We start from the raw sequence: 26,770 nt of genomic DNA, 5'->3' as shown, positions 1-26,770 counted from the left end.
CAGCATTTTTTAAAGGAAAAACGTTTTTCCACTATTGCTTGGTCCCGCAAGGATAGCAGAGAAGGGGTGTTGCCATCGAACATCCATTTTAATACCCGTATGGTATAGTCTTAAAACCCTCAACGATGACGCGCTTATCAAACACCACTCTCTGCATCTTCCTCAAAAGACGTGTTTCTATCTCCCATCTCTTCTTATTTCTAACTATGCCATTCTGCTCTACCATGATCTCACGTGCCGGGTTCTGGTCCGAAACGTAGGCAAAAACCAGATTTTTCAGACTGTCAAAATTAATTTTTTGACTGTTAGAAAAGTTCAGAGTAATTCCTTTGACCTTGATACACGATGTACCCCCTGACAACTTGTAGCTGTAAGATTTAGGACCTGTGCTCACAAACTCTGTTATGTACTGGTCTGCTGGTAGTTCGTTTGTCAGCTCCCCTAAAAAGTTTCCAAGGGGTGGGTTGTACGCCCCCTCACAAGACACATAGATCACAGAATCTGTGTCATGGTACAGGCACCGTTCCCCCAGCTTCTCCATGATAGAGTACAAATGCAGGTGTGCATATGCGGTTGTAAAACACGCCAGAAAAACATTTGTGTGACCTGGCGGAACTATACGTTCTTTCGCATCTTTCCAAGACGCACAACATGTATCATCATCAAGGAATTCACACATAGAGACCTCATAGCTCTCTGAAAAGAGGTATTGGAAAAGCTCATTAGGGCTTTTTACTATGGATATCCTAGGAAGGTTTGTCCTCTGAGCAAATTTCCCCCACAAGGAATTTAAGAAAAGCTTGGCTATCTGGCGTTTAGCAGGATTTGATTCAATCATCTCGGGGCATAAACACACACCTTCTTTCTTATAATACTCAGCAATGTATTTCTCCCTATCCTCCCTGCTGACATACTCTGCTGGGTAGCCCGAAGCCTCTTGCTTCTGTCTGAGAAATGTTTTGACGTACTCTGAAAAGAGGCTGCCAGACCTCCTTTCAAAATGCCAAACCTCATAGATCTGTGCCACCCTGTAACCTTTAGCCACAGCAACATCCAATTCTACAGTGCACCATGTACCCACCAACGCCCTTTCCTCATCATTGTGCCTGCATTGCTCCAGCTGCTGTGAGTCTGCACAGAGACTGCACAGTGGAAACATGAGCTTCCCGTTCACCTTGACAGGTAGGACAGGGAAAAAGAGACGGCGTGGTGGGTATACCTTTACCTTGGCAATTCCAAAATATTCAGAGAGTGGTCTAAAATCGTCATAAATTACTTTAGGGTGTCCTATGGGAAACTGGCGATTTCGCATGATAAAAGGATAGAGAGAGGTAAAATCCGAGTAGTGAATCTGTTCTCCCTCCTTCGCCTCATAATACAGACTCACACAGCCTGTCCTGCCCCCAAACAATGCATCTCTAGGTTCCAGAGGTTCTGGAAATCCCTGCTGCTTCAGAAAATCTATCACCTTCTGATCCCCCTTGACCATGTCACGCCACTCATGCTCCCATATACAACGGACTTCAAACCCCATGCGTTTTAAGACATCAACTTTCCTCTCACTAGCATTGTAGAGAAAACCATAGGTTTCCGACAACAGGGGGTGCTGTTTGTGTGCTGAATAACAGGTTACACACCCGTGATAAAAACAGCCATTAAATTCAAAAGCACATTTCTTTCCCCCATTCACAGAATAACCATCTAAATAATATGCCTTAACACCCCCAACGCCTCCTGAAGCTCCTGAGGAATATCAACCTTAAACTCACCCCCTTTCAAAGCGTGTTGAATATGTATGTTTTCCCTGTGGGCTATGTATTCCAACCATTGAATGGACATAGTTGAGAATCTTTTGCACTGATGATGGTAATTATCTGGGGCCAGAATGGCGATCTCTTCACTTTTCAGATACTTGTAGCGGTACATTCTTAAGCACACACTAGCAAGCGTGGGGTATTGGAAGGGGTCGATACCCACCAGCACCCTGGCATTTTTCCTCCTCATAGGTTTATCAACGACATCCCATGTCATCTCAACCAATTCATGTCTATATTTTGTACAGGCCTGCATCAGGATGTCTACATCTTTCTGACAGTAATAGGCCAATTCCTTCTGCATGTCAAACGTTTTTAATTTGTTTTCCTCATACCACTTCATGAATTCTTCCCTATCTGCAGGCTTCATAGCGTCCACACCGTAGTCCTGGGGCTCTGGCATATTCCCAACATAACTCTCGTTTTCTTTTTTATTAAAGAAATGTGGGAAATAGCCCTTGCAACCCTGAAAACCCATAGCTTTGGGGAGCTTTGCTAGAGCCATGGGTAGGTGGCATAGGGAATCTATAAATTTTATGTCATTTTTAAAAACTGTTATACATAGTAGTTTTCCCCCCGTGTGAGCAGCTCTACATCGAGGCCTTCATTGATTAGCTCTCTCAGTATCAGTATGCCATCGTAGCTCCGCGAATCGTGAGCGAGAAAGGTGCACCCCATAAACTTACTATCTGATGTAAAATATAATACAAAGTCATTCAGACATTTATCTCCCTTAAATTCCCAATAATCCCCTTGGGGGCCCCACTTCTCCCAACCTTTCTGTTTCTCTTGATATGCTTTAACAGGCTCCACAGGCTCCCCTTCAAAGGCCCTGGCATAAATATAGTTTGGGACGTGGATCCCATCCTCCTGCCTGCATTCGCAGTCATAAAACACATATTTTACTGCTATCTCGGGGTACTGTAGACGTGGAATGTAACACATGTGTTCTACCCCGGGGGAAAGGTACTCATAACATACACGGCACTGCTTTCCCCTACAGACGCGTTCAGCTTCATGACCCGCCTCGACATAGCGGAAGCACTTTTCACATAGATTACGCGGGATGCATTCTACCCGCCCCATGGCAGCGAGCTTCATATGCTTTCCTAGGCATTCATGTGATCTACACTGCATCTTGCATTTGGGGCATCTGATTACATGCCCCACATGTTTTACACAGCCAGACTCTAAACAGCGGTGGCACCTCATCAAACAGTCATGTGTGTTTCTGTAGGGCGTGTAGCAGACATAGTAAAAATTTCTGGTCCCAAAAAAAACTTTGATGTTCTTAACCCCATAATAATGATCATCATGAAGTAACAGAAAACAGGTTTTGAGGTACTTCTGTTCAGGAGTTTTTAAAATACTCCATCCAGAAGCTCCCCATTGCACAAGCACAACATTGACCTTCATATGTGTCTCTACGGTTTCCACGTCTGCAAAAGACACTTGTTTTTGGTCACTCCACCCAAGATCCCGGTACAACTTTTTTGCCCCCTTTTTTATCTGTGTAGCAGTAGCTCTCAAATCTAGAACAGCCATGAGGCTTGCTGCAAAACAGAGTGCTGTTTTGGGCATGGGGACATCTATCAGATGCAGCCTCTTTTTCTGTATAATGCTGCTATAGGGTATTGATTTTATATGCCTGCGACCGGCTCCTCGTGGGGGTGTGATGACAATCACCACCAGTGTTAATACCCCATCAGCTAAAATTTGTGCATAACTTTGAAGCAAGTTAGATATAGCACTTAGAAAGGGGATTTGAAATCCCTGGCGCTCGCAATCTGAGCTGTACAAAGTCCCCTGGTTCTATATGGCTGTTTATATTATCCAGAACCCTTTGAATAGCAGAATGCACCCCAGATAGCGCATCACAAAAGGAGTGTACTCTGTCCAAATTCACAAACTTGAATTCGTAATACATTTCAGTTCCAGTAAAGCGTGCATAGCTCCTATTATAACGCTGTATAAACTGAAGATCCACAGGTGGGGGCTCTTCAGAAATGCCTGATGCTTCTTCAGAAGAGAACTGTTTGGAACCCGCTGCAGGTCCAACATCGAACGCCAAGCCTTCTCGAGAAGCTCCGCTGTGGGTAGCCCGCTCTTTGGGGGTGGCATTCAGGCCAACATCAGAAGCCTCACATAGAGAGGTCCCATTCTGGGTTACACACTGTTCAGTAAAAGCATTCTGAGGACCGGGACCACTAGGTGACTCCTCGGATGGTTCAAATTCGTCTGAAGAATCAGAAGCATTCCTATGCCCTCCTGGCTGGTGGCTAGATGCAGGCCCTCCCCCCACCTGTATGCAGACAGGGTATGGTTGATCTTTTTTATTTCTGTCTACGAAATCACACACAGGGCATGCACATGTCTTTAGACTTTGTATCTGTTGTGAAGTATCACTAATCACGGCCATCTCTTTACGTATGATGCGTTTTGCTTGTTCAAGGTGTTGCTCAGCTTTGGTCATGCGTTCAAAAGCCTCTGCCCTAGTCCTTATCAATGTCTCTATGTGTTCTGTAACACGTGACATGCTGGCCAAGAACTCGTTAGCTTGGAAGTTCAGCTCTTGGACATCACGGAACCCCGGTTCATGTTCTGAAACAGATAGATCAGAGGGGGCAGGGGGTCACCAGATATGTCTGGAGTAAATCACCCACAGCTAGTGGGTTTTGAACGCGCAAATGTGTGTGTGTGTGTGTGTTGTGTGTGTGTTGTGCCTTGGGGGGTGGGGTAGACTTACCAGCCTTCTGAAAGGGTCTCTGGTTGTCTTGTGGTTTTGTCCGCTCCTATGGCTTCCGGGTCAGCTGTCGTCGGGTAGTAGAGGGAACGTCTTTAGGAATCCACGCAGACAAGGGGGTCCTCCCCAATATGGCACATAGGTGTGTGCATGATGTGTGAACGTGTTTGTGTCATGCGGTGCAGAAATGTCTTACCCGCATGGTACAAACATGTGTGTTACTGAAGTATGTTGCTGTTTGTGTCATGCAGTGTGGAAATGTCTTACCAGGTTCCAGGATAGCCTTTCTGGGTTTTTTGTAGGCTGGATGCACCTCCACGTTGGAGTCCCTGGATGCCTTGTGTCTGGGTTGATGCTGTTCATGGAATACCACATCTGCAGACAAGGGAATCATACGGTTTTATCAATAAATGCTATACATAAAATAAAATAGTTAAAACATTTCTTTCTTTCTTTCTCCCACCCTTACTCTTTGCTTTTCTCTTCAACCTGCTTAGACGTGTGGGGGCTGGTTCAGGCTCTTCTGTAGGGGTAAAAAAAGGGGGGGTAGATAGAATTAGTCTGAGGTTTCCACATGACGTATACATTTGCAGGGGTGCTTTTAAAAAATAAAAGCTATTTTACCCTCTAGAGCAGAGTTTCTCAACGTGTGGGTCCCCAGATGTAATTGGACTTCAACTCCCATAATTCCCAACCAAAGGCCACTGGGGCTGGGGATTATGGGAGTTGAAGTCCAATAACATCTGGGGACCCACACGTTGAGAAACCCTGCTCTAGAGCACTCTCAGTCAGATTCCGCAACCCGTCCTGGGTATTTGTCAGGTCCACTGTGAACAACATAGGCATGTATTAACCATAACTAATAATAATTCTATTTCTATACCCCCCTTCCAAAAATAAATAAATAATTTTTTAAAAAAATGGCTCAGGGCGGTTTACACAGAGAGATAATACACAATTTGTTGAATTTTAGAATGAGATATTACAGAGAGATTTGGGGGGAAAACCAAACCCTGTTCTTACCTATGTTATCATCAGTTCTCTGCCCTATGCCATCTACAATAAAAATAGAGAGAGAGAGAGAGAGAGAGAGAGAGAGAGAGAGAGAGAGAGAGAGAGAGAGATGGTCTTACTCAGAAAACCCTTCAAAACACTACTCATCTAGATTTTATTTTAAATTTTAAAAATGTAATTTACCAGATACTGTGTTTCTAACAGCCTGTGATGTGAGAACCTCATCCTTTGGGATGAGATATGGGTCCGAACCCTTTGAGAGCGAAAAAGTGGCTCTCCCAGGCCGAGGGGCTTGAACAACAGTTTCTGTAGAACATCAAATATAAATCAGTCATGTATATATATTCATAACATTTTAAAACAACCCCTAAAAATGGGCTGGGGAGAGTAGAATATAATCATACCCTTATCTTCAGAGATCACGAGTGTGCTCATTTCATCATCCCTAATGCTCATCCTCTTTGGTGGTGTTTTTTCTTTCTTTGTTTTTGGTGAGTGCTGTTGAATATATACAAAATACCCAATCAGGGACATGCTCAGACATATCCTCCCCAATCAGAACCTAAACGGGCGCCAAGATGGAATATCGGCATGTTTATTCTCTTGCTATGGGTTGTATTCGACAGGCCTGTGGAAAACCAGAACCGGAGGGGATAGGCCCCTTGCTACTTAAAATGGAGGCCGAACTAAGCCCCCACATGGATTCTCTTCACCCTAACAGTTTGCTAGATATTGAGAACTATTCCACATCCGTGATGGCTGCAGAATTTGCAGATGGGAAAATCAATAAGGGCAGTTTTTTAACTATTTTTCTGTTCGGTGGTTTGCTTATAAAAAGTCTTACAAAATGTCTATGTACTGCGGTGAGCCAGCAAATCATGGACAAGATGGCCCTTTTTATTACAGATTACATTGTGAGGAGTGGCTGGCATGAACACGTGTGCTGGGTGAGTTTATTTAATTTAAACCATTTACAGGATTGTGAGTTGTGCATGCATGACCCTCTTTTATTTATTTGTTGCAGGAGAGCTGTTTTGCAGAGAACAGAAACTGCCCTTGGAATACTAGATTTCTACAGATCTTGAGGCGTACATCAAAAATGCTGTATATAATACTGCCTGTGTAAATATAGGTTTTAAGAATAAAAATTTAAAAATAGCAAGGGTCAGGGTTCTCATTAAAAAAAAAAAAAAAAAGACCCTGTGGGTAAGATTCAAATCAATCCTGCCCCTAAAACATGCTCTCCAGATATAAAAATAAGCATTTACTAAGGATGCAGGCAGATTCATAAGGTATCAAACAGATTCAAAAATAGGCCTCCCAACCCTTCAACATGGAGAAAAATGAGAGATATGAGATAAATTGCTAAAGATACATGCACATTCATAAGAATTTACTAAGGATGCATATAGATTCCAAAGATATCAAACAGATTCAAGAGCAGGCCCGGCCGCATGGTTTAGAAAAAGCAAGTTACAAAATGGTGGGTAGCCATACCTTAGTCTTCTTTCTCAGCAGTCTCTTGCTTCTGGGGCTTCTGAAAGGGTGAAAGAGGGAGTCTTCCTGCTTCACACTAGTTTTTATCAATGTGGGTTCTGTGCCCACATGATCTTGCAAGGCCTTTCTGATTGGTTGACCTCATGCATGCTGCATAGGGGTGTGGTAAAAGATTCATGCTGACTGATGGGATTATCTCCCCACTGCTAGAGGACCCATTGTCTGATGAACGCATCCTCCTCCTCTTGTCAAACCCCACCCTACTACAGAACCCTCAAGGCTGGTGAAGCTCCTTGTAAAATATATCTGTAATGGGGTATCCACAGCAAAAATAAAGCAGTCATTTGTTTAGAGTCAGGACCATTTTTTATTTATGAAATGATACATAATAAAATAGCATTTTAATAAACATACAAAAGCAGTCAGAATTTACAATTCATCAACATCAATATTCTATGAAGTGTGTATAAACAAAACAAAACAAAACAAAACACATACCACCAGAGGGCAGCCGTGTACAATAGTCCCATTAGACTTTTGCGAGGGAATTTATTCAGGTACCTCTGGAACAAGAAACTGCCTGTACCCCCTTTTTTCGAGGACACAGTTCACAAAAGAGAGCATTCTGGAATCCTTCTGTTGTGGGATAGCTTCTAACGCACCCTGTGGGTCATCAGAACCCTTAACCCTACTGATGAGGTTTAGAGTCTGATTCACGGTATCACTAGTCAGCAATAACATTTTCAAGCTGTAACCAATTATAATAATTATGTGGAGCACTGCTTTCACACACATCCTTGATGACAATATTCTAATAAATCTGGAAATATTTCTATTGGTCCAAGTAACACATTCATGCGAGTCTTGCCCCCCTGCTTGAACCATACACCCGTAGCATGAATCATGCATGTAATTCTTCAGGCAGTATTTTAAAATTCCATATACCCCCGCTCTGACAAGGCCTTTCATAGCAGACTTCCTTTTCCTTGCTGGTATGTAATCTGAATCATCCACTTGTAGTCCTAGGAAATTCTGCATAGTAACATGACTGGGTTGATGCGTTCTCACAGCGGGAGGATTCTGTAGGATGAGGAAGGTATGTTGTTATTACTATTTCTTTCTATCTTTCTTTTAAAAGAGATATCCCCACCCCTAAATTCTCCATACGCACCCTGATATGCATGTTCCCGGGCTCTGCATAGTTCCACAATGCTAGAGGCGGTGTGTCAAGGCATCGGTCCTCACCCTCCTGGGAAAACATTAAAGAACACAGTTTTTATGTTACATCCCTGGGAATTCTCTCATACTCCCCAAGCCTGTAACACCAACAGTGTTTATTTACCTGATCTCCAAAAGATTCTACCGCTGCATCTTCCAAGATTCCCTGCCAGATTTCATAAAGTTCTTGGTCTTCTTCTTCAAGACGCTTGGCTGGCGGGAGTTCCTCATCATCAGAACTTGTACTAATATACTGCTTTCTCGGGCTAGGATTTACAATTGTTTCTTGTACAATATCCTCCAAGGATCTCTCTGGGGAAACCCATGATCGCTCAAACCGTGGGTCTGCAAAAAACAAAGTGGCTCAGAGAGAAACGGTGTATTCCTACTGAATCAGGATGGCCAGGTGTGTTCGTAGAGGGCTCACTTGACTCCGTTTCACCCGATAAAGTTACACAAAATGGTCGCTCAACCATTATCACGCCTGCGCACTCGGGCCTTTCCGGAGCCTGAAACCTGTTCCTATTGGTCCAGGCTGACTAGGCGTGTTCGTAGAGGGGTCACATGTCCACCTTCGGACATGTCTGGACATATTCTGGGGTAAAGGTGGTAGGGTGGGTGCCAGACTTCCGGGGGTAAGGACGTACCCCTACTTCTGACCCTTCCCATCCATGTGGGGTCTCCTCTGGGCCATTTCACACAATAATATTACACAAAATGGCCGCCCGACCATTATCACTCCTGCGCACTCGGACCTTTCCGGAGCCTGAAGCCTGTTCCTATTGGTCCAGGGTGGCTAGGCGTGTTCGTAGAAGGGTCACATGCCCCCCTTCGGACATGTCTGGACATGTTCTGGGGTAGGCGTGGTAGTCTGACCCTTCCCGGTCATGTGGGGGTCTCCTCAGGCCCTTCCAATGACGTCTTTCTGGTGACATAAGCGCATTTTGACAGCTGCACGCCTCCGCCCCCTGTGACCTCACTGTGACGTCATCCTCTAGCCACGTGCTTTTGTTTGTAAGCAAAAGCACATGGTTTTTGACAGCAGGTATGCCCCTATACTACTTCTGTTTGGTTATTTAATTGTTTTAGCAGTAAATGGCTTTGTTCTTCCTTTCTTTGTCCAGCATCTATAAATTTATCTAGTTTAACTGTTGGGAATTCTCTCTGGTAAGAGAATCCCTTTTTCATTATAGCAGAGTGCACTGCGGCACAACACAGCGGAATTTAGTTTGGCATGCGTGTATGCTGAGAGTAAAGTAACTTGGAGCCAGTTCATAGTTTCAGATCAATATATAAGACATGTATTAGAGAACTCCATTCTAGATAGGAAAGTGAGGAGTTAGGATCTCTAATCTATTTAGCTAGCTGGATGCAGATGGATTCTGCATCTTCTCTGCACACATGGTGCAGGGAGAGGAGCTTGCTTGCATGTTGCAAGGTAGAAGGAACAGGAAGAGAAGGGAGGGAGGAAGTTAGTCCCTAAGAGTAGCAATCTACATTCCAAAGGGATAGTGTCAGAGCAGTAGAGAAGGGATGACCTATGTCTTGACCCTCTAGCCCTCTGACTCACTAGGCTGTCCTCCACTGTCTTTGAGATAAGAGACAGCGCAAAGTCCTTAACTTCCAACACCCCCTCTCGATGTCTCGTGACTCAGTTCACAAGATTCATTTTCTCTCTCAGCTTTTCAAAGCAGGGTCTTGGTCGTGGCTTAGTGAGTATATCTGCAAGCATTTCATTTGTTGGGAGTAGATCAGTTTGATTAGTCCTTCCTTTTGCAGATTTCTCACTACATGGTACTTCACATCAATATGCTCAGTACGCCTCTTTACATCTTCTTGTTTGGAGAGTTGGATGCAGCTTTGGTTGTCTTCATACACTGGTATGGGCTGTGGTACATCTATACCTAGATCTTTCTGTAGTTGACACAACCATTGCATCTCGTGACAGCCCTGTGCAGCTGATACATATTCTGCTTCAGTGGTTGATGATGCTGTTATATCTTGCTTGATGCTTGACCAGCTTATGGCTCCATCTCCATAGAAAATTATGTGACTGCTGGTGGATTTCCTTTCTGTTAGGTCTCCACCCCAGTCTGCATCTATGTATGCTTCTAGTTTTGCTTGACTGTTAGCTGGCAGCTTGAGCTTAAAGTGTGCAGTACCCTTTAGGTACCTAACAAGTCTCTTAATTACATTCCAGTCCTTGACTGTTGGTGATGCAGTCTTTCTGCAAAGTAAGCCAACTGCTGTACTAATATCTGGCCTAGTGAGTGTACTAATATATAGAAGCTTACCCAATGCTTCACAATATCTATGGTTGTCAGATAGTGGCTCAGTTTGATCTTGCTTTATGTAGTTCACTTCCATTGGAGTTGGTGTAGGATTCGCATTTTCCAGTTTTATCAAGTCTTTAATTTTCTGTTCTTGGTTGATCTTTCTCTCTTTGTACTTGAATGCCCAAATAGTGTGCAATGTTGCCAAGTCACTTGACTTCCACATCTCTGTTCAGATGATGCATTATTACCTTGCTGTCATCTGGATTTTCATAGACAAGAATCAAATCATCAACATACGCCAAAATGTAAGTCCACTTGCCATCTGTGAATTTCGTGTACAGGCAGGGATCCGTGTTGCTTCTTCTGAAGTTTGCTTGAAGCAGCATATCATTTAGTTTTATGTTCCATGCTCTGGCAGCCTGTTTTAAACCATAAATGCTCTTTTGCAGTTTGCATACATAGTCCTCTTTGCCTTCCTCCAAGAAACCTGGTGGTTGTTGCATGTAAATGTCCTCTTCTAGTTCGCCATGCAAGAATGCAGTTTTCACGTCTAGGTGTTCAACATGCATTCCTTTGCTAGCAGCAATACTTAACAGAGTCCTTACTGTGGTATGTTTAACCACTGGTGCAAATGTTTCATCATAATCTTCTCCATATTTCTGTGAATATCCTTTTGCTACTAATCTGGGTTTGTAGCGCTGAATCTCACCATCAGCATCATGTTTGAGTTTGAAAACCCATTTGCAGCCTATAACTTTCCTTCCTTGAGGTAACTTAATAAGAGTCTAGGTTTTGTTTTTCTGTAGAGCCTCAAGCTCTTCAACTGCAGCTTGTTTCCACTTCTGGGCTTCTGGTTGTGGTAGCTGGGATATTTCCTCCCATGATGAGGGTTCTGGTTGTTCTGCCGTTCTTGCAAGGTAAGACAGTCTCAGGGCAGGAACACCTCAGTTTAAGCCCGTTGATCACCTCACCCCACCCTCTGTAGTCTCTCCCACTATCTCAGGTGCATCTGGTGGATCGCTGGGGGTCTCTGTGTCGAGCGTGGTTGGATCTGGATCTGCTGTCTCCTCCTCCTCAGTTCCTCTGGGATCAAGATGCATAATCCAGTCATCGGGGTGTTTGGTCTGGTAATGCTTGCTTCAGTGTAGGCCCCCTCTGAAGACATAGCTCTTTCATTTTCATCAAAATACACCGTTCTGCTTATGCTTATCTTGTTGGTGTCAGGATCCAGAATTCTGTAGCCTTTGGATTGCGCTGAGTAGCCTACAAAAATCCCTTTTGTGGCCCTAGCCCCTAACTTAGTACTTTTTTCCTTTGGGATGTATGGGTAAGCCATGCTTCCGAAGACAACGCAGATGTGTCATGGATGGCCTATGACCATGCCAAAGTTCATATGGTGTTGTTCCTATAGGCTTTGTGTGCATTCTGTTTTGTATGTATGTAGCAGTCATGATGCCTTCTCCCCAAAGTTTCTATGGGAGGTGTGCGTCAGCAAGCATGCATCTTACCATATCCAGAAGGCTTCTGTTCTTTCTTTCTGAGACTCCATTTTGGGACGGGTTGTAAGCTACCGTGGTTTGATGCACGATTCCATGTTCTCTCAGGAACTGCTGTGCGGTGCTGTACATATATTCTCCTCCATTGTCTGTGCGCAGGATCTTTGGCTTCCACCCAAATTTTTTGCTTGCCATGGCCACGTAGTCCTGGAGTTTCTCGAGCATCTGTGATTTCTCCTTTAGTAGAAACACACGCCTGTATCGTGAGAAATCGTCTATGAATGTGAGAAAAAATCTGAAATTACCTATGGTTGCTGGTAGTGGTCCAGATATATTGCTGTGGATCAGCACCAAGGGTCTTCTGGTCTTCCTTTCACTCTGCTTTGGAAATGGCTTGTTAACTGCTTTGGACTCAAGACAACAAACACAGTTAGTTACAATGTCACATGGTACAAAATCAATGCCATCAGCTAATCCCTTTTCCTTCATGTTCTGGATTGACTCATAGCTCCTGTGTCCCAGGCGTCTATGCCACAGTTGCAAGCGGTTTTCATGCGGGCATGACTGAGCAAGGTTCACTTCATTAGGCTGGTATGCCTCAGGTTTGGACCAGGCTGGTCTTTCTCTGTCTGTCTTTGATACAGGTTGCTCCTGCACGCTGTATAGGCCTTTGCATTCAGAGCCTACAAGGCAAACCTCTCCATTCCGGGTAACAACACATTGTCCATTTTTAATATACAGTTCACAGCCTTGTTTCTCTAGCTTGGATATTGAAAGCAAGGAGCTTGAGAAGTCAGGGATATACAAAACATCTCTCACCAAAAAACTCATTAATTGATCCATCCAATAACTTGCAATACAAAATTCCTTCGCCTTTCTTCTTTGCTTTAATTGTAGTATTATTGCCCAAATGAACAATCTCTTCAGGAATATAATACAGTTCAGTATAGAAATCCAAATTATTTGAGATATGAACTGAGGAACCTGTGTCTAAAATAAACTTTTCATCGCCTTGCATCAGGGAAACATTGAAATTCCTATTTGAATCATCAGCATGCTTAACGTCCTTATTTAAATTTCTCTCAGTAAAATCGACTCTTCTTGTCAGATTCTTGGGATAGTTCACCACCTTGTGGCCAAATTGGTTACACAGAAAACATCTAAAGGCATTAGTCCCAGTTGGCCTCATTCCATACATTCCAGGAGCGGTCTCCCTGCTGGCGGTCATGTGACCTCTCTCTCTCTGGACTGAGTTTCCTTGGCAATGAAACCAGACCTTTTGGTATGCAAATGTGGGGGGCCCATGCAGTTTCCTCTTGCAGCATTCCCTCCCCACCTTGGGTTTCCTCTGGAGTGACCAATTGTTGCTTTAAGAGTAAAGTTACTTGCCAATTCACTTTCATAGCGAGAATTCAAAACTTTTCTTCAGCTTGCTTCAGAAGATAATGTTTTCACTGCTTTCTCAAAGCTTAGAGTGGTGTGGATTTCCAATTGGCCAATTATACTGCTATAGCTGGGAGGCATGCTTAGGAACAGAGCTTCCAGCTTCTAATTCTCTGTAAATTCCTCCCCTGCAGCTTTAAATTGTGAAAAAAGTCCCAAAGTAGTCCAGCGTGTGGCAAAACAGTCCCCATCTTTATACTGGAGAACCTGCATTTTCTTTCTCAAGTTAAAGGTGTATGCCCACCCCTTTTTCATATGCAAGGAATCTAGCTTGCTTAGCATTTTCTTTGAGGTCTTAAGATCACATATAGTAGTAAGATAGTTTTTACTCACAGAAGCAGCTGTCAGGACTTGAGCTTTCGCATCCTTGAGCAGCCATTTCTCTTTAGCAATCTTCTCAGCAGCTGTGGTTCCATCTGCGGGGGCGGGGGTCTTCCTCAGTTACTTTCTGGAGTCCTTCTGCTCTCAGTGCAAGCCTCAGTCAGGTTTTCCATTCCAAGTAATTGTCTGCATTCAGGATAGTCAGCCTGAGCTTTCCCTCTAGGTAAGTAGCCATCCTCACTGAGCTCCAAGAAAAGGCAGTTGCTGTAGATTAGCAATTCAAAGTGTCCACGCTAGATCTCACTGGATCTCCTGGAACAAACCTAACTCTCTAGTTGCAGTACACACAGCTCAAAATACTGGGCTCCCATAACCTGTTGGGAATTCTCTCTGGTAAGAGAATCCCTTTTTCATTATAGCAGAGTGCACTGAGGCACAACACAGCGGAATTTAGTTTGGCATGCGTGTATGCTGAGAGTAAAGTAACTTGGAGCCAGTTCATAGTTTCAAATCAATATATAAGGCATTTATTAGAGTACTCCATTCTAGATAGGAAAGTGAGAGATCTCTAATTAGATCTCTAATCTAGCTAGCTGGATGCAGATGGATTCTGCATCTTCTCTGCACACATGGTGCAGGGAGAGGAGCTTGCTTGCATGTTGCAAGGTAGAAGGAACAGGAAGAGAAGGGAGGGAGGAAGTTAGTCCCTAAGAGTAGCAATCTACATACCAAAGGGATAGTGTCAGAGCAGTAGAGAAGGGATGACCAATGTCTTGACCCTCTAGCCCTCTGACTCACTAGTCTGCCCTCCACTGCCTTTGAGATAAGAGACAGTGCAAAGTCCTTAACTTCCAACATTAATGACCTTTGTTGAATAGATTCAGTCTGTTTTCCCTTTGTTATCATGACAGGTTATGCAATGGCCCATTGGAAACCAAGGTTTACTGTATGACCGTAGTTGGATGGTTGCAAATCAGAATGGAGTTTGCATTACTCAAAAACAGGAACCAAGACTGTGTCTTGTACAGCCCATGATTGACCTAGAGCAAAATGTGATGATCATCAAGGCAGAAGGTTGGTAACAAAGTTCCTTTACTCTTTACTGTGGAAATAGTTACTGTAAAATTTGTAATACTCAGAAATCCAAAAAGCATTAATTTGAGATGAGTTAAGATGCATTTCATTTTCACTTGTAATCTAAAAAGCTTAGAGACTGCAAGTTAAAGTGCCTCCCTTACCTTACGCACCATATAACCTGTAAAGAATTTGCAGTCTCATATTTTATTTAGTCTTTAGAAATGAGGTTCTATGCACACACACTTTGCCTTGGTCTTTCAGCTGGACAGTGGTTTGGGGAGGAATGCATCCAGGCAGAAATTCAACAAGTGCAGCTTTCCCAGTCACTTCTGAGAGATGCCCTTGATGAAAGCTGTGATGGAGTCACAACACAGGAAGTGCGGAAGCTCATTTCGGAGATACGTCGTGACCCCATTGCAGGGTCTAATCAGGAAAGCGCCATGCAGAAGAGGGTCTCCCAGCACTGGGAATGTGTAACTGCACCAGAGATGGCCACAGTGGGAGCAGCAGCAGGGGGATGCTGCAGATTTGTCAGGATTGCAGCATCTGATCAACAGACTTAGGGTCAATTTTTAAACTTCTACATCTCAGTCACTTTATATCAGATCTGCACCAGATCTGAAGGGGTCACCTAGTTAACAACTGCAATCTTTCAGGCACATTGGACAGACAGTTCAGATTTTATCACAGAAAGAATGTTTAGGACATATAACATTAGAATGCTGAAACAACTCATTTTAACTCATTCCTGGCAGGAGTTTCCTCTACAACAGAAGCAGTGGCGCATCTAGGTCCAAAATCAGCCTGGACCTAGAAGGCTTCAGAGCCGCCACCCCCTCACTCCTGCTGCAAGGCCTCCCCGCAATTTTTTTTTTAAGATACCTCGCCCCACCGCTTCTCCTGCCTCCTGGGGGCACCAATATTTCCTATCTTCACTGCCGGGGAGATGAGGGGGTGAGCCAAGCGGAGCAGGCGACCCCCTGTGGCAGTAGCTGCACGCAGGCTTCTCTCACCCACACTCCCCGGCCGGCACACAGGCTTCTCTCATGGCATGGGATGTTCTCCATACTCAAACTGTTCAGGTGTGCCAGCTGAGAGAAGCCTGCATGCTGGCAGGAAAGTGGGGAGAAGCCCACGTTTCGCTGCCACAATGGGGGGGTGGCCTACTCCTCTCTGCTCACCCCCATCCCCCGGTGGAGAGGATATGGAATATCGGCGTGGTGGGGCAGCAGTGGGTGTGGGGCAGTGGCACAGTGGTGGGGCTCTTGTGAGGCCCCCCAGATCATTTGAAGCCTCCCCAAAAGACCACAGACCTGGTCCCCAAGGTCCGTGGCTCAGTGCCCCTCTGAACAAAAGCTCCCTCTGCAGTGGCAGGATAATTTTTCCTTTCTATTGAAAAGCTGATCAGTATTCTTCAGAAGATACTGTAGTGTCTTAAGTCTTGTTTAATAGCTGTTCCAGAAATATAGCATTATGGCCTCAATAACTGGGATAAATGGAGAGTTACCCCACTGCGGCATGCTGCTCAGTTTCCCCTTATCCACTCCCTGGTGTTTGCCTCTTCTTTCCCTTCTTCTCCCCAGACACAAGGTAGGAATGGGTGGCTTGATGGCAGTGTCTGCGAGTGCTTAAGTGACACCACCACTGCCTAGGAAACATGGCCTGAGAATGTTGAGTAACCGCCCACAGGTGGGAGGACATCATATTGTCCTTTGTCTCAGGTAGCAAAATGTCTTGGACTGCCCTGCCTCCTCTTCAGATCTTCAGTTCTTCAGATTCCTTCGAATCACTGTCGAAAGCACTGTCCAATGACTGTCAAAATGAACAGAAGAAATGAAGGTGTGCAATTAAACCTCATAGGAATTCATTATGAAGAAAAGTTATTTGGTGACAGCCAACAACCTGGATGGCTTTAAGAGGGGTTTGGATAACTTCATGGAGGAGAGGTCTATCAACGGCTACTAGTCGGAGGGCTATAGGCCACCTTCAGCTTCAAAGGCAAGATGCCTCTGAGTACCAGTTGCAGGGGAGTAACAGCAGGAGAGAGGGCACACCCTCAACTCCTGCCTGTGGCTTCCAGCGGCATCTGGTGGGCCACTGTGCAAAACAGGATGCTGGAGTAGATGGGCCTTGGGTCTGATCCAGCAGGGCTGTTCTTATGTTCTTAGGTTCTTATTATACACCAAAGAATCCAAGCACTTGAAAAATAGTGACCACACATTTTGCTCCATAACTCCACTTCTACAAGGGCTAGACCTTAGCTTTAAAATAAAAATAAAAATTAAAGCTGGAGTTCCATGGGCGACTTCAAATCCCCATTATTTCCTATGGTGTAAATATACAAAATCAGTAAAAGCTTTTTAAAAAATTAAATATCAACCAAGTACCCCACCACTGTGAAGTTTGGGTGGTAGGTGGCACCCATGGGGACCTACCCACCACCCAAATTTGGTGCCCCTAGGACCTTTATAAGTGATCTGAAATGATCCGAATCTAATTTAAACAAATCTAATCTGGGGTGATTGGAGGGGACAGATTTGGACACAAAACAAATCAGGGGTGATTCAATTTGGGCACAAACTGAATTTAAAATAAATCGATTTGTGCTCATCCCTAATTCCCAGGTTCTGGGTGGAGAATTTTTCTATGCACTGTACACAAGCCAGAGAAGCAATTTCTTCCCAGAAACTTGTGCCCTGCACTTTATTAATTACCCATACTGGCTTAGAGTGTGAATGTCAATTTTATTCATAAATACAGGCATATGTACTTCTCTTGAAATGTGTTTCTATACCTTTCCATATAGGGATGGATCCTATCTCTGTATCCTTAGAAGAAAACAGTGGAAGACTGACAAAGATTTCCCAAAGTAAAGTTTGCTCACACAGGTAAGCAAGGTTGTGGTGGTCTTCTTCTCCTCCCACCCTTCCCACTGCCGTCTTCTCCTTTGCCCTCGCTAGTCAGCCGGCCAGGAGGAGAGAAGGAAGGAGCCTCACACGCCTCCCCTCACACTCCTCCCCTCTCTCCTCCTGGAGAGGACTTCTCTTGCTTGAATCTTCCAATCAGGAACTAGGACTGCATGCCGGTGAGTTGGGGTGGCAGGAAGGGGAGAGTGAAGAGCAAGCTGTCATCCAGCCATTGGACCCCCTTCCTCAGGGCCAAAGGACATTCCCCCCACCTTTTCCAATTATAGCTACACTCCTGGAGGATAGGTAAAATTGAAACTACAGATCCTCTGTTATTGAAAACTGAGAGTGTCTTTGTAAAGGAACCCACTGGAGCTTAGGCAGTCTGAATCACACATTGCTGTTCCAGTGTGGTATCTCATAGCTGCTGCTGCCACCACTCTCTGCTTCCAAAGAGAACTCAAGTGTGAGTCTGAATTAACCTTTGGAGAATCCCCTCTGTGTCTGCAGAGTGAGAACTTGGCTCAGTTCACCCCTATAGTTAAGTTTGCATTTAAGTAGTTCAACCAAGCAATCAGCTTGTGGGAAGCCGCAACTCCAGAGTCTCTGAGCAACAAACACAATAAACAAGACTGTTCTGTCTAAAAGATTACTTTTTTAGTCTATAGGAACCAAGGCACATATAGGAAGCAGGTAGGAATTGGAAAATAAAGCAAAAGTAATTTCTAACTCATAACAAAGTAAAATCTTAAGCAAAGCACTTACATATCTTGATGGAGAATGGTTCAACCATTAAATGGAAAATTAGCTGACTTCAAACAAAGGCAACATAAAACTTTTTAAAGAGTTTCTTAGGCAATACACCTGGAAGGGTGATGATCCCCTTCCTCCAACCAGAGATATCTCACAAGGACTCAGGTTGACAGCTCCTTAACCAGTGCCATGTTGGCTGGAGGTGACTGTGGGATTGACAGCTGTACATAGTTCAAAGATTTTACAGTCACAGTCCCCACAAGTGAGGTGAGGTGAAGTGTCCATTTCTTCTATGCTAGACAGGATTAGGTAATTGGGGAATGTCCGGTCCTGTGGATATTGTAGATGTAATGCTCTTGCTTCACGGTGATAGAAGCTTCCCATAATGCACATGGTTCCTCTACAGCAGGGATTCTCAAACTTGGGTCCTCAGGTGTTATTGGACTTCAACTCCCATAATCCCCAGCCTCAGTGGCCTTTGGTTGGGGATTATGGGAGTTGAAGTCCAGTAACACCTGAGGACCCAAGTTTGAGAATCACTGCTCTACAGCCTTGTTAACAGACTAACGGAGAAGGAAGGAGAGCAGAAATTAAACCACATGGTTTGAATTGTTGGACCAATTGGGCTAATTTATTGAGATAGTTTCCAAATATTCCATGTTAATTGGAGTTGGTGAATCATCCAGTAGTCTTCCTTGACAACCAGGGTCCCTCTATAGTAGGGATGTGAAGAACTGGTTTGGTTCGAACTGGGTTCAGCTCAAACTGGCCCGGTTCAACTAGTTCAAGATCAAACTGGATTGGCCCCCAAAAAGAGAGCCTGGTTCAAATCAACCCAGATTCAAGCTCGAATGGCAGAAAAAACAAAAATTGATTCGTGCATATCACTGCCATCAAGTCTCCTTGAAAATCTCCAGCAAAGGAAAGCCCACCACTGCACAATGCAGACTGTTGCAGTGTCAAACAATGACTAACCTAAGTATGCTTCCTTGTAATTTCCACCCATTGATTCTAGTCCTGTCCTCAGGAGCAAAAAGAGAACAAATGCATGCCTGCACCTGTGTGAAAACCTTCAGGTATTTGAAGATGGCTATCATATTTCCCCTTAGTCTACTCTTCTTCAGGCTAAACATATCCAGCTCTTTCAGCAGTTCCTCATAGGACACAGTTTCCTGACCCCTCACTATCTTTGTTGCTGTCCTCTGAATCTGTTACCCATTATTAATCTCTTCCTTAAACTGTGGGGCCCAGAAATAAACACATGCATTCCAAGCGAGGTGTGACCAGCACAGAAAATAATGGAATGATCACTTCTCATGATCTGGATACTATGCCTCTGTTAATGTAGTCTGGGATTACATTAGCTGGATCACACTACTGGCTCATGTTCAACTTGTTGTCCACTAGGGTGCCTAGGTCCCTTTCAAATGTACTGCTGCCAAGCTAGGTCTCCCCCATCCTGTATCTGTGCATGGTTTTTCTTACCCAAATGCAAGACTTTACATTTGACTGTGCTGAACATCATCTTGCTGGTTTTGACCCAATAATCAAGCCTGTCCAGTTTGGAATGAATCTTGACTCTTAAGGTGTTAGCTACCCCAAGCTTTGTGTCATCTGCAAATTCGATAAGCATCCCCTCTACAATGGAGATAAATGACTATCCAAGTCATTTATGAAAATGTTGACCAGCTCAGGGCCCCCAGGACAGAGCACTATGGCACTTCACACAGTGCCTCCCTCCAGAATTAAGTGGAGTCATTAGTGAGTACTTGCTGGGTACCGAAGTTCAACCAGCTGTGAATCCATTTAACAGTAGCATCATCTAGCCCATATTTTGCTAACAAGGATACTGTGGAAGACCTTGCCAAATGCTTTACTAAAATAAATATACACTTTGTCCACAGTGTTTCCGTGAACTTCTAAACTAATAACTCTGCAAAAAAGAGAGAGATTAGATTAGTCTGGCATGACTTGTTCTTGACAAATCCATGCTAGCCTTTACTAATCACCAGATTATTTTTTAAATGCTCACAGATGGACTTCTTAATAATCTGTTCTAGGATGTTGTCGGGTATTGAAGTCAAGCTGACAGGTCTGTAGTTTCTCAGCTCCTCCTTTTTCCTCTCAGGTCATTCCACCACAGGCTCCAGTCCTGTCAAGGGGCACTGGGAGGAGTATTATCTGATCAGACCAGAAGAATCTGACATTTAAATACTCCTGTAGTCGTATCTTTTTTAAAGCTGAGAGCTGATACACATACACTAGAAAACTCTGCCCAGCCCTAAAAATGCTACCACATTATAAGCTTCAAACGTGGGGAGTTTAAACTCCTAGTGCTTGGAGCTGACTCATGTCACAGTGGACAAGGAAGGAGATGTCTCCTTCACAAGCACAAAGGAGCAAGTCACCTGCAAAGCAGGAAGTTTAAACTATCAGCTTTTGGAGCCTTTGAAGCAAAATGCTACCACAACAAACCGGATGTGACTGGCTTTGTTTTAATCTGTAATTTGTCTTTGGTATTCTTCTGTGCTTCTTTTGACTCTCTGAAAATGCAAGTGGCATTTGATCCCCAGGGGATCAATATTCAGACTCTGTCCTTGTTTCTCACTCTATAAATTACTTGGCCAGTGGGACCAGCTGTACAGCACTAAAGCTAAATTTGTTCATGACAAAATAGTGAACACACAGCTTTACAGCCAGCAGCATCCGGGGGATTGAGCCTTTTTTGTAAATGTGCTGATGTGCCAAATGAAATGTAATGCTGACAAATGTAAAAGTAATTCTCAAGGAAAATGTACACAATAACAGAATAAATAGGTTTGGGCTGCTGCTGAAGGACTTTGAAAGGACAATGAAGGACCAGTGAACTTTCCTCTGTAGAGAATGATCCACTAGTGCTGGAGGGCTGCCTCAGTATTTCTTACTACCCTTTAGGTCTTGGGCATGCAAGTGCCCTCCCTTGGCCACCCTTCTTCTGTGCATACAGTGTAATGCCTCAATAGGGAGTGGCCATGTTCAATGACAAAATCTCCCTGAGCCTTTGAACAGATGAATTGCGGAATGCGCTTCCTGCTGGATACAAGCCTCCCCATCTCTGGCAATTTTTTAAAAACTTCTGAAAACACATCTCTTCAACCAGGCTTTCTCAGCTTTTTAAAACTTGTTTTTAAATTGTTCTGATTATTTAATTGTTGCTTTATGATGTTTTTAATTGTTAATCATTGTTTTATGCCTTTATAATTTTTGTTTTAATTATTAACTGATTTTAATGGTGTTTTAATGTAAACCGCCCTGACTAAGCCTTTTGGAAGGGTGGTCGGTATAAAAGTTTTAATAAATATCTATCTATCTATCTATCTATCTATCTATCTATCTATCTATATATATAGTCTGTCCAGAGAAACCAGAAAATATTATGGGACTTCCGACTACAAACAGACAAACATCTGCCACACAGTACACCAGATATAACTGTAGTCGAGAAGAAAGAAAAACAAGTCAAAATAATCGACATAGCAATACCAGGGGATAGCAGAATAGAAGAAAAAGAAATAGAAAAAAATCACCAAATACAAAGATCTACAAATTGAAATTGAAAGGCTGTGGCAGAAAAAGACCAAAATAATCCCAGTGGTAATTGGCGCCCTGGGTGCAGTTCCAAAAGACCTTGAAGAGCACCTCAACGCCATAGGGGCCACAGAAATCACCATCAGCCAATTACAAAAAGCAGCTTTACTGGGAACAGCCTATATTTTGCGACGATATCTATAACAATTGACAATAAAATTCAGCCATCCCAGGTCCTTGGGAAGGACTCGATGTCTGGATAAAACAAACCAGTCAATAACACCTGTCTGACTGTGTAAACAAGAAATAATAATAATAATGATGATGATGATGATGATCCCCTGAACAGACTTAACCCTTTAATGCTGTGAGTGTGCCTATATCTTCTGAATTTATAAAGCTTATAATGAGCCAGGAGGATAAACATAAATAGATAAATAACTTTGCAGTGACTTCTGGTGGGGGGGGCAGTGTGCTCCATTTCCCCCCTAATCTCAGTGCAATTAATCGCTGTGCGAGGAAGGGGGAGATTGGGAAACACTGATCTAATATAAGGATCACACACCCAATTCTGTCTTCTTTTTCTTCCAGTTTGATTTTTTTCTCCCAATTCTCAGTTGTTGATATGGAGATTGTATTTGTGAACAATCTTTTGAATATATTCTATCCTTTTTTTAAATAGAAAAAAAGTCCCAAAATTGTCAATAAGCAAGTAATTTTTTTAAAGGAAAGAAATGTTTAGGAATTAAAGGACGATACACTGCGTATCCACACGATATGCTTCTCTCATTAATGCTTATCTTATAATTCCATCTCATACAGAGGAATAATTCCTGCATTTAATCTTTTGGAAACCCAATCTGCCTTTTGAATCAGCATCGCACTGGTTGGGTTTGACCCAAAACAGCTGCACATGGACTTGAGGTACTTGGGTTCCAATCCCAATTTTGTTGAAATCAACTTACTACTAGCCGACCCCGCACAGATAATCTGTGCGCTATTTGGGTCAGCCCCTGCCACGCCGGCATGCCCGGCTTTATGGCTGTCCCAGCAGCGGGGGGGCATGGCCCCCCCGCTGCCCAGTTTGCCCCCCCACTTGCCTCCAGAATCCTCCTCCACTTCCCCCCCCCACGGTCTTCAGGGCGGCGGGGCTTTTCCCGCTGCCACCCGCTTGCCCCCCCCAGTGCTCTTCAGGAGCCCGCTGCCTCGCCACCGCAGCCGGTCTCAAAATCACCACCGCCTCTCTGTCGCCGCCTCCCTGCCCGTTCCCTCCTGCCGCCGCCTCCTGACTCCTTGGCATGGCCGGGCCCGCCGCCGCCTCCTCGCCACCACTGCCATTTTCCCCGGCAGCAGCCAACAGCCTCCTGCGAGCCTCTGCCGCCCAGCCAATCTGGAGAGCCTCCGATGCCCAGCCAATCCGCTGTGTGCCACGACGCATACCTTTAGGCACATCAATGAGGATTAATATAAGAGATGTGGCCTTGGCCACACAATTTGCACTCAGCCTTTATTCCCTTTCCATAAAAGAGAGAAATACTGATAAATCCAGATTGAAAGTGATACATGATCATAGATAATATCCATAAATCCCAGAAAAGCTCTTCCTAATGTTGACAGCAGGCATATTTACACTTATTAATATTTGATAGGTTAAAATTGTGTTATAATGGATACTGCTGAACTGTTAGATAGATGGTATGTGTAATTATATGTTGCTACTAACCTGACATTAGTTTTGAAATATTCATTCATTCATTCATTCATTCATTCATTCAACAAATTTCTGTACCTCCCAAAACTCACATCTCTGGGTTTACAGTAAAAATACAATTAAAACTTTAAAACAATCTAAAATTTAAAACATGTAAAAAGTGTTAACTATTAAAATTGTAAATCTAATTAAAAGCCTGAGTGAACAGATGTGCCTTGTCTAACATTAAGTTGTCAGAGATGGGGAGGCTCTTATTTCAACAAGGAGCACATTCCATAGCCTTGGGGCAGCAACAGAGAAGGCCTGTCCCTGAGTAGCCACCAGACAGGCCAATGGCAACTGTAGACGAACCTCTTCAGATGATCTTATTGGGCAGTTGGGATCATAGCAAAGAAGATGTTCTCTTAAATACCCTGGGCCTAGGCTGTTTAAGGCTTTATAGGTTATAACCAGCACCTTTTATTTTGCCCAGAAGCCTATCCTCAGCCACTCCCAGAGACTAACCTGGCCACCACATTCTGTACCAAGTACAGTTTCCGGACTATGTACAAAGGCAATCTAACATAGAGTGCATTGTAGTAGTCAAATTTCAAGGTTACCACTGTTCTGTGATTGTTTATCTCAAGAAATGGATGCAGCTGGTGTGTCAGCTAAAGCTGATAAAAAGCACTTCTGGCCACTGCCTCAACCTGGGACACAGAGAGCTTTGAATCCAGAAGCACCCCCAGACTGTACATCTGTTCCTTCCAGGGAAGTGTGACCCCATCCAGAACAAGGAGATCAAAATTGTCTCCCAAGCTCTAACCCCACACAAGTACCTCCATCTTATCTGGATTCAGCCTCAGTTTGCTATCCCTCATCCAGCCCATTGCCATCTCCAGGCAGGCATTTAGGGAGGTCATGCCTTCTCCCGATAATGTTGACACGGAGAAATAAATTTACGTGTCATCAGCATACTGATAACACACTGCACCAAATCTCCTGATGATCTCTCCCAGCCGTTTCATGTAGATGTTAAACAGCATTGGAGACAGTATGGATCCCTGAGGGGCTCCATGTGAAAGTTCCAATTTTGAAGAACAGTCTCCAAGGGAAACCATCTGGAACCTGCCGGAGAGGTAGGAGCGGAACCACCGCAAAGCAGTGTCTCCCACCCCCCAACCCCCTCAGATGCCCCAGAAGGATACTATGGTTGATAGTATCCAAAGCTGCTGAGAGGTCCAAAAGGACTAACAGCGTCACTGTCCATTCCCAATTGGAGATCATCCATCAGGCTGACCAGGGCAGTCTCCACCCCATAGCCCACCCAAAAGCCAATTTGAAATGGGTCTAGATAATCAGTTTCCTCCAAGACTTCCTGGAGCTGGATGGCTACCACACTCTCATTTACCTTGCCAAGTCACAGGAAGTTGGAGACAGGCTTGTAATTGCTTAACTCTGAGGGATTCAATGCAGGCTTCTTCAAAAGAGGTCTAATAATTGCCTCCTTGAGACGAGGCATACTGCCCTCCCTCAGAGAAGCATTTATAATCTCTACCATTTATAATCTCTATTGGAAACAGATTGCTCAATCCCAATTCTCCTTCCACCTTTCTCTTACAGAGTACAGACATGTGATTGTGGAAGAACAGCAGCTGATTGGTTTTCTGAGTTTCTTGGTCGGCAGTGCTGCCTGATCAGACAAAGTTCAGACTTCAAAAGAAATGCTAATAAGGATGAAAAAGGTATATATTTTGCATGGTTGTTAGGAAATGGATAATCTAGCATTGCAGACGTTAATTGTCAGCATGGCTTATATGCTCTGCTATAGATGAGCATCAAAATTGCCCAGTGATATAGTATGCATTTAAATTACAAAATATGGACACAATAAACGGACTTCAGATATGAGGGCTGTGCAGTTGTGTCTGCCTAATAGAAATCTTGGATCTGATATGCCCTATGTCAGGCACCACTGGAAGGACTTCAGACACAACAGCAGAGAGCCCCAACAGTCAGAACTCTGTCTAAAATCCCTGTTGTATTCCTTTGTAGTTCTGACATACCTGTTGAACTGGGCTGCATTTGATGGATCACATGACAGAAATCTGGGGAGGGAGATGAGAGAGGACGTCAAGAGGGACACCAGAGAGATCAGAGGGTCCACCGCGGGGTCCACTGCCTTGCTCCCCCTTCCCTAGATTTACAGCTTGCAGCCCTTCAAAAGCACTACGGAAGTGCAGAATGTTCTGCGAGTCAGAACACTCCAATTTGAAGTGGGCCATTTCAAGCTTGAAATAGAACACCCTTCAAATAAAGAGCTCGTTTTGAGCTCGGAAACAGGCCATATGCGGTGTCAGGTGAAGGGACAAATACTAATGGAAGTGTGCCAGATGGATTCCAGTCTACCAAGCAGAAGTGGTTGTGAGATGGCCAGATGGAAGGGATTAAGTGAGGACAAGATCGTTATAAATAATAAGTGGGTTGGATTTAGTTGAATGGGCAATGGGAAATGATTAAAAAATAATAATTAGGAGAGAGAAAGCTGGGAGCAGCATGCATACTGGAGAGAGGTTTGGATGTATAAATAAATGGTAATAATGTGTGGTAGGAGTGGTGCTCACTGATGATGATTGCCTCTGGCCATACTTCCAAGCCTTCCAAGGGTTTGACTTATTTCTTAGTGTCTAAAATCTTTACTTGATAGAAATTAGAGAAAGACTACACATTCCACAGAATATATGAGAACATCCTGTTTCTCTCTGATAATAATTTCAAAGTTCAGCCAACCCCTATTCCTATTGGCACAGGAAACTGCAGATAATCACAGGAAGACAGACAGAGAAGGAGTAGCCATGGCTGCCTTTGCTCCTAATAATTTCCCTTAGAAATTGGAAGCGGGGGGGGTGGGGGGTGAAAGAAAGAAGCAGAAATAAACTGAAAAAGGTGGGTCCT

At 43.9% G+C, this 26,770-nt stretch overlaps 1 protein-coding gene across 4 annotated transcripts in view; it reads left to right on the top strand.

The window, feature by feature from the left end:
• Positions 1–26,770, top strand: part of MOCOS (molybdenum cofactor sulfurase) — a 174,891-nt gene that overhangs the window by 131,386 nt on the left and 16,735 nt on the right. For 3 of the 4 annotated variants that reach the window (XM_053263177.1, XM_053263175.1, XM_053263176.1), the window contains 3 exons: positions 14,734–14,896; positions 17,706–17,787; positions 25,439–25,560. In XM_053263177.1, coding sequence (XP_053119152.1) covers positions 14,734–14,896; positions 17,706–17,787; positions 25,439–25,560 — 367 coding nt within the window. Of the gene's footprint in view, positions 1–14,733; positions 14,897–17,705; positions 17,788–21,947; positions 22,487–25,438; positions 25,561–26,770 lie in introns of those variants that run through there. The other variant, XM_053263178.1, reaches the window with a different exon arrangement.

This window comes from Hemicordylus capensis, chromosome 6 (assembly GCF_027244095.1).
Source record: "Hemicordylus capensis ecotype Gifberg chromosome 6, rHemCap1.1.pri, whole genome shotgun sequence".
Lineage (NCBI taxonomy): Eukaryota > Metazoa > Chordata > Lepidosauria > Squamata > Cordylidae > Hemicordylus > Hemicordylus capensis.
This window is presented reverse-complemented; position numbering and strand designations above follow the sequence as displayed.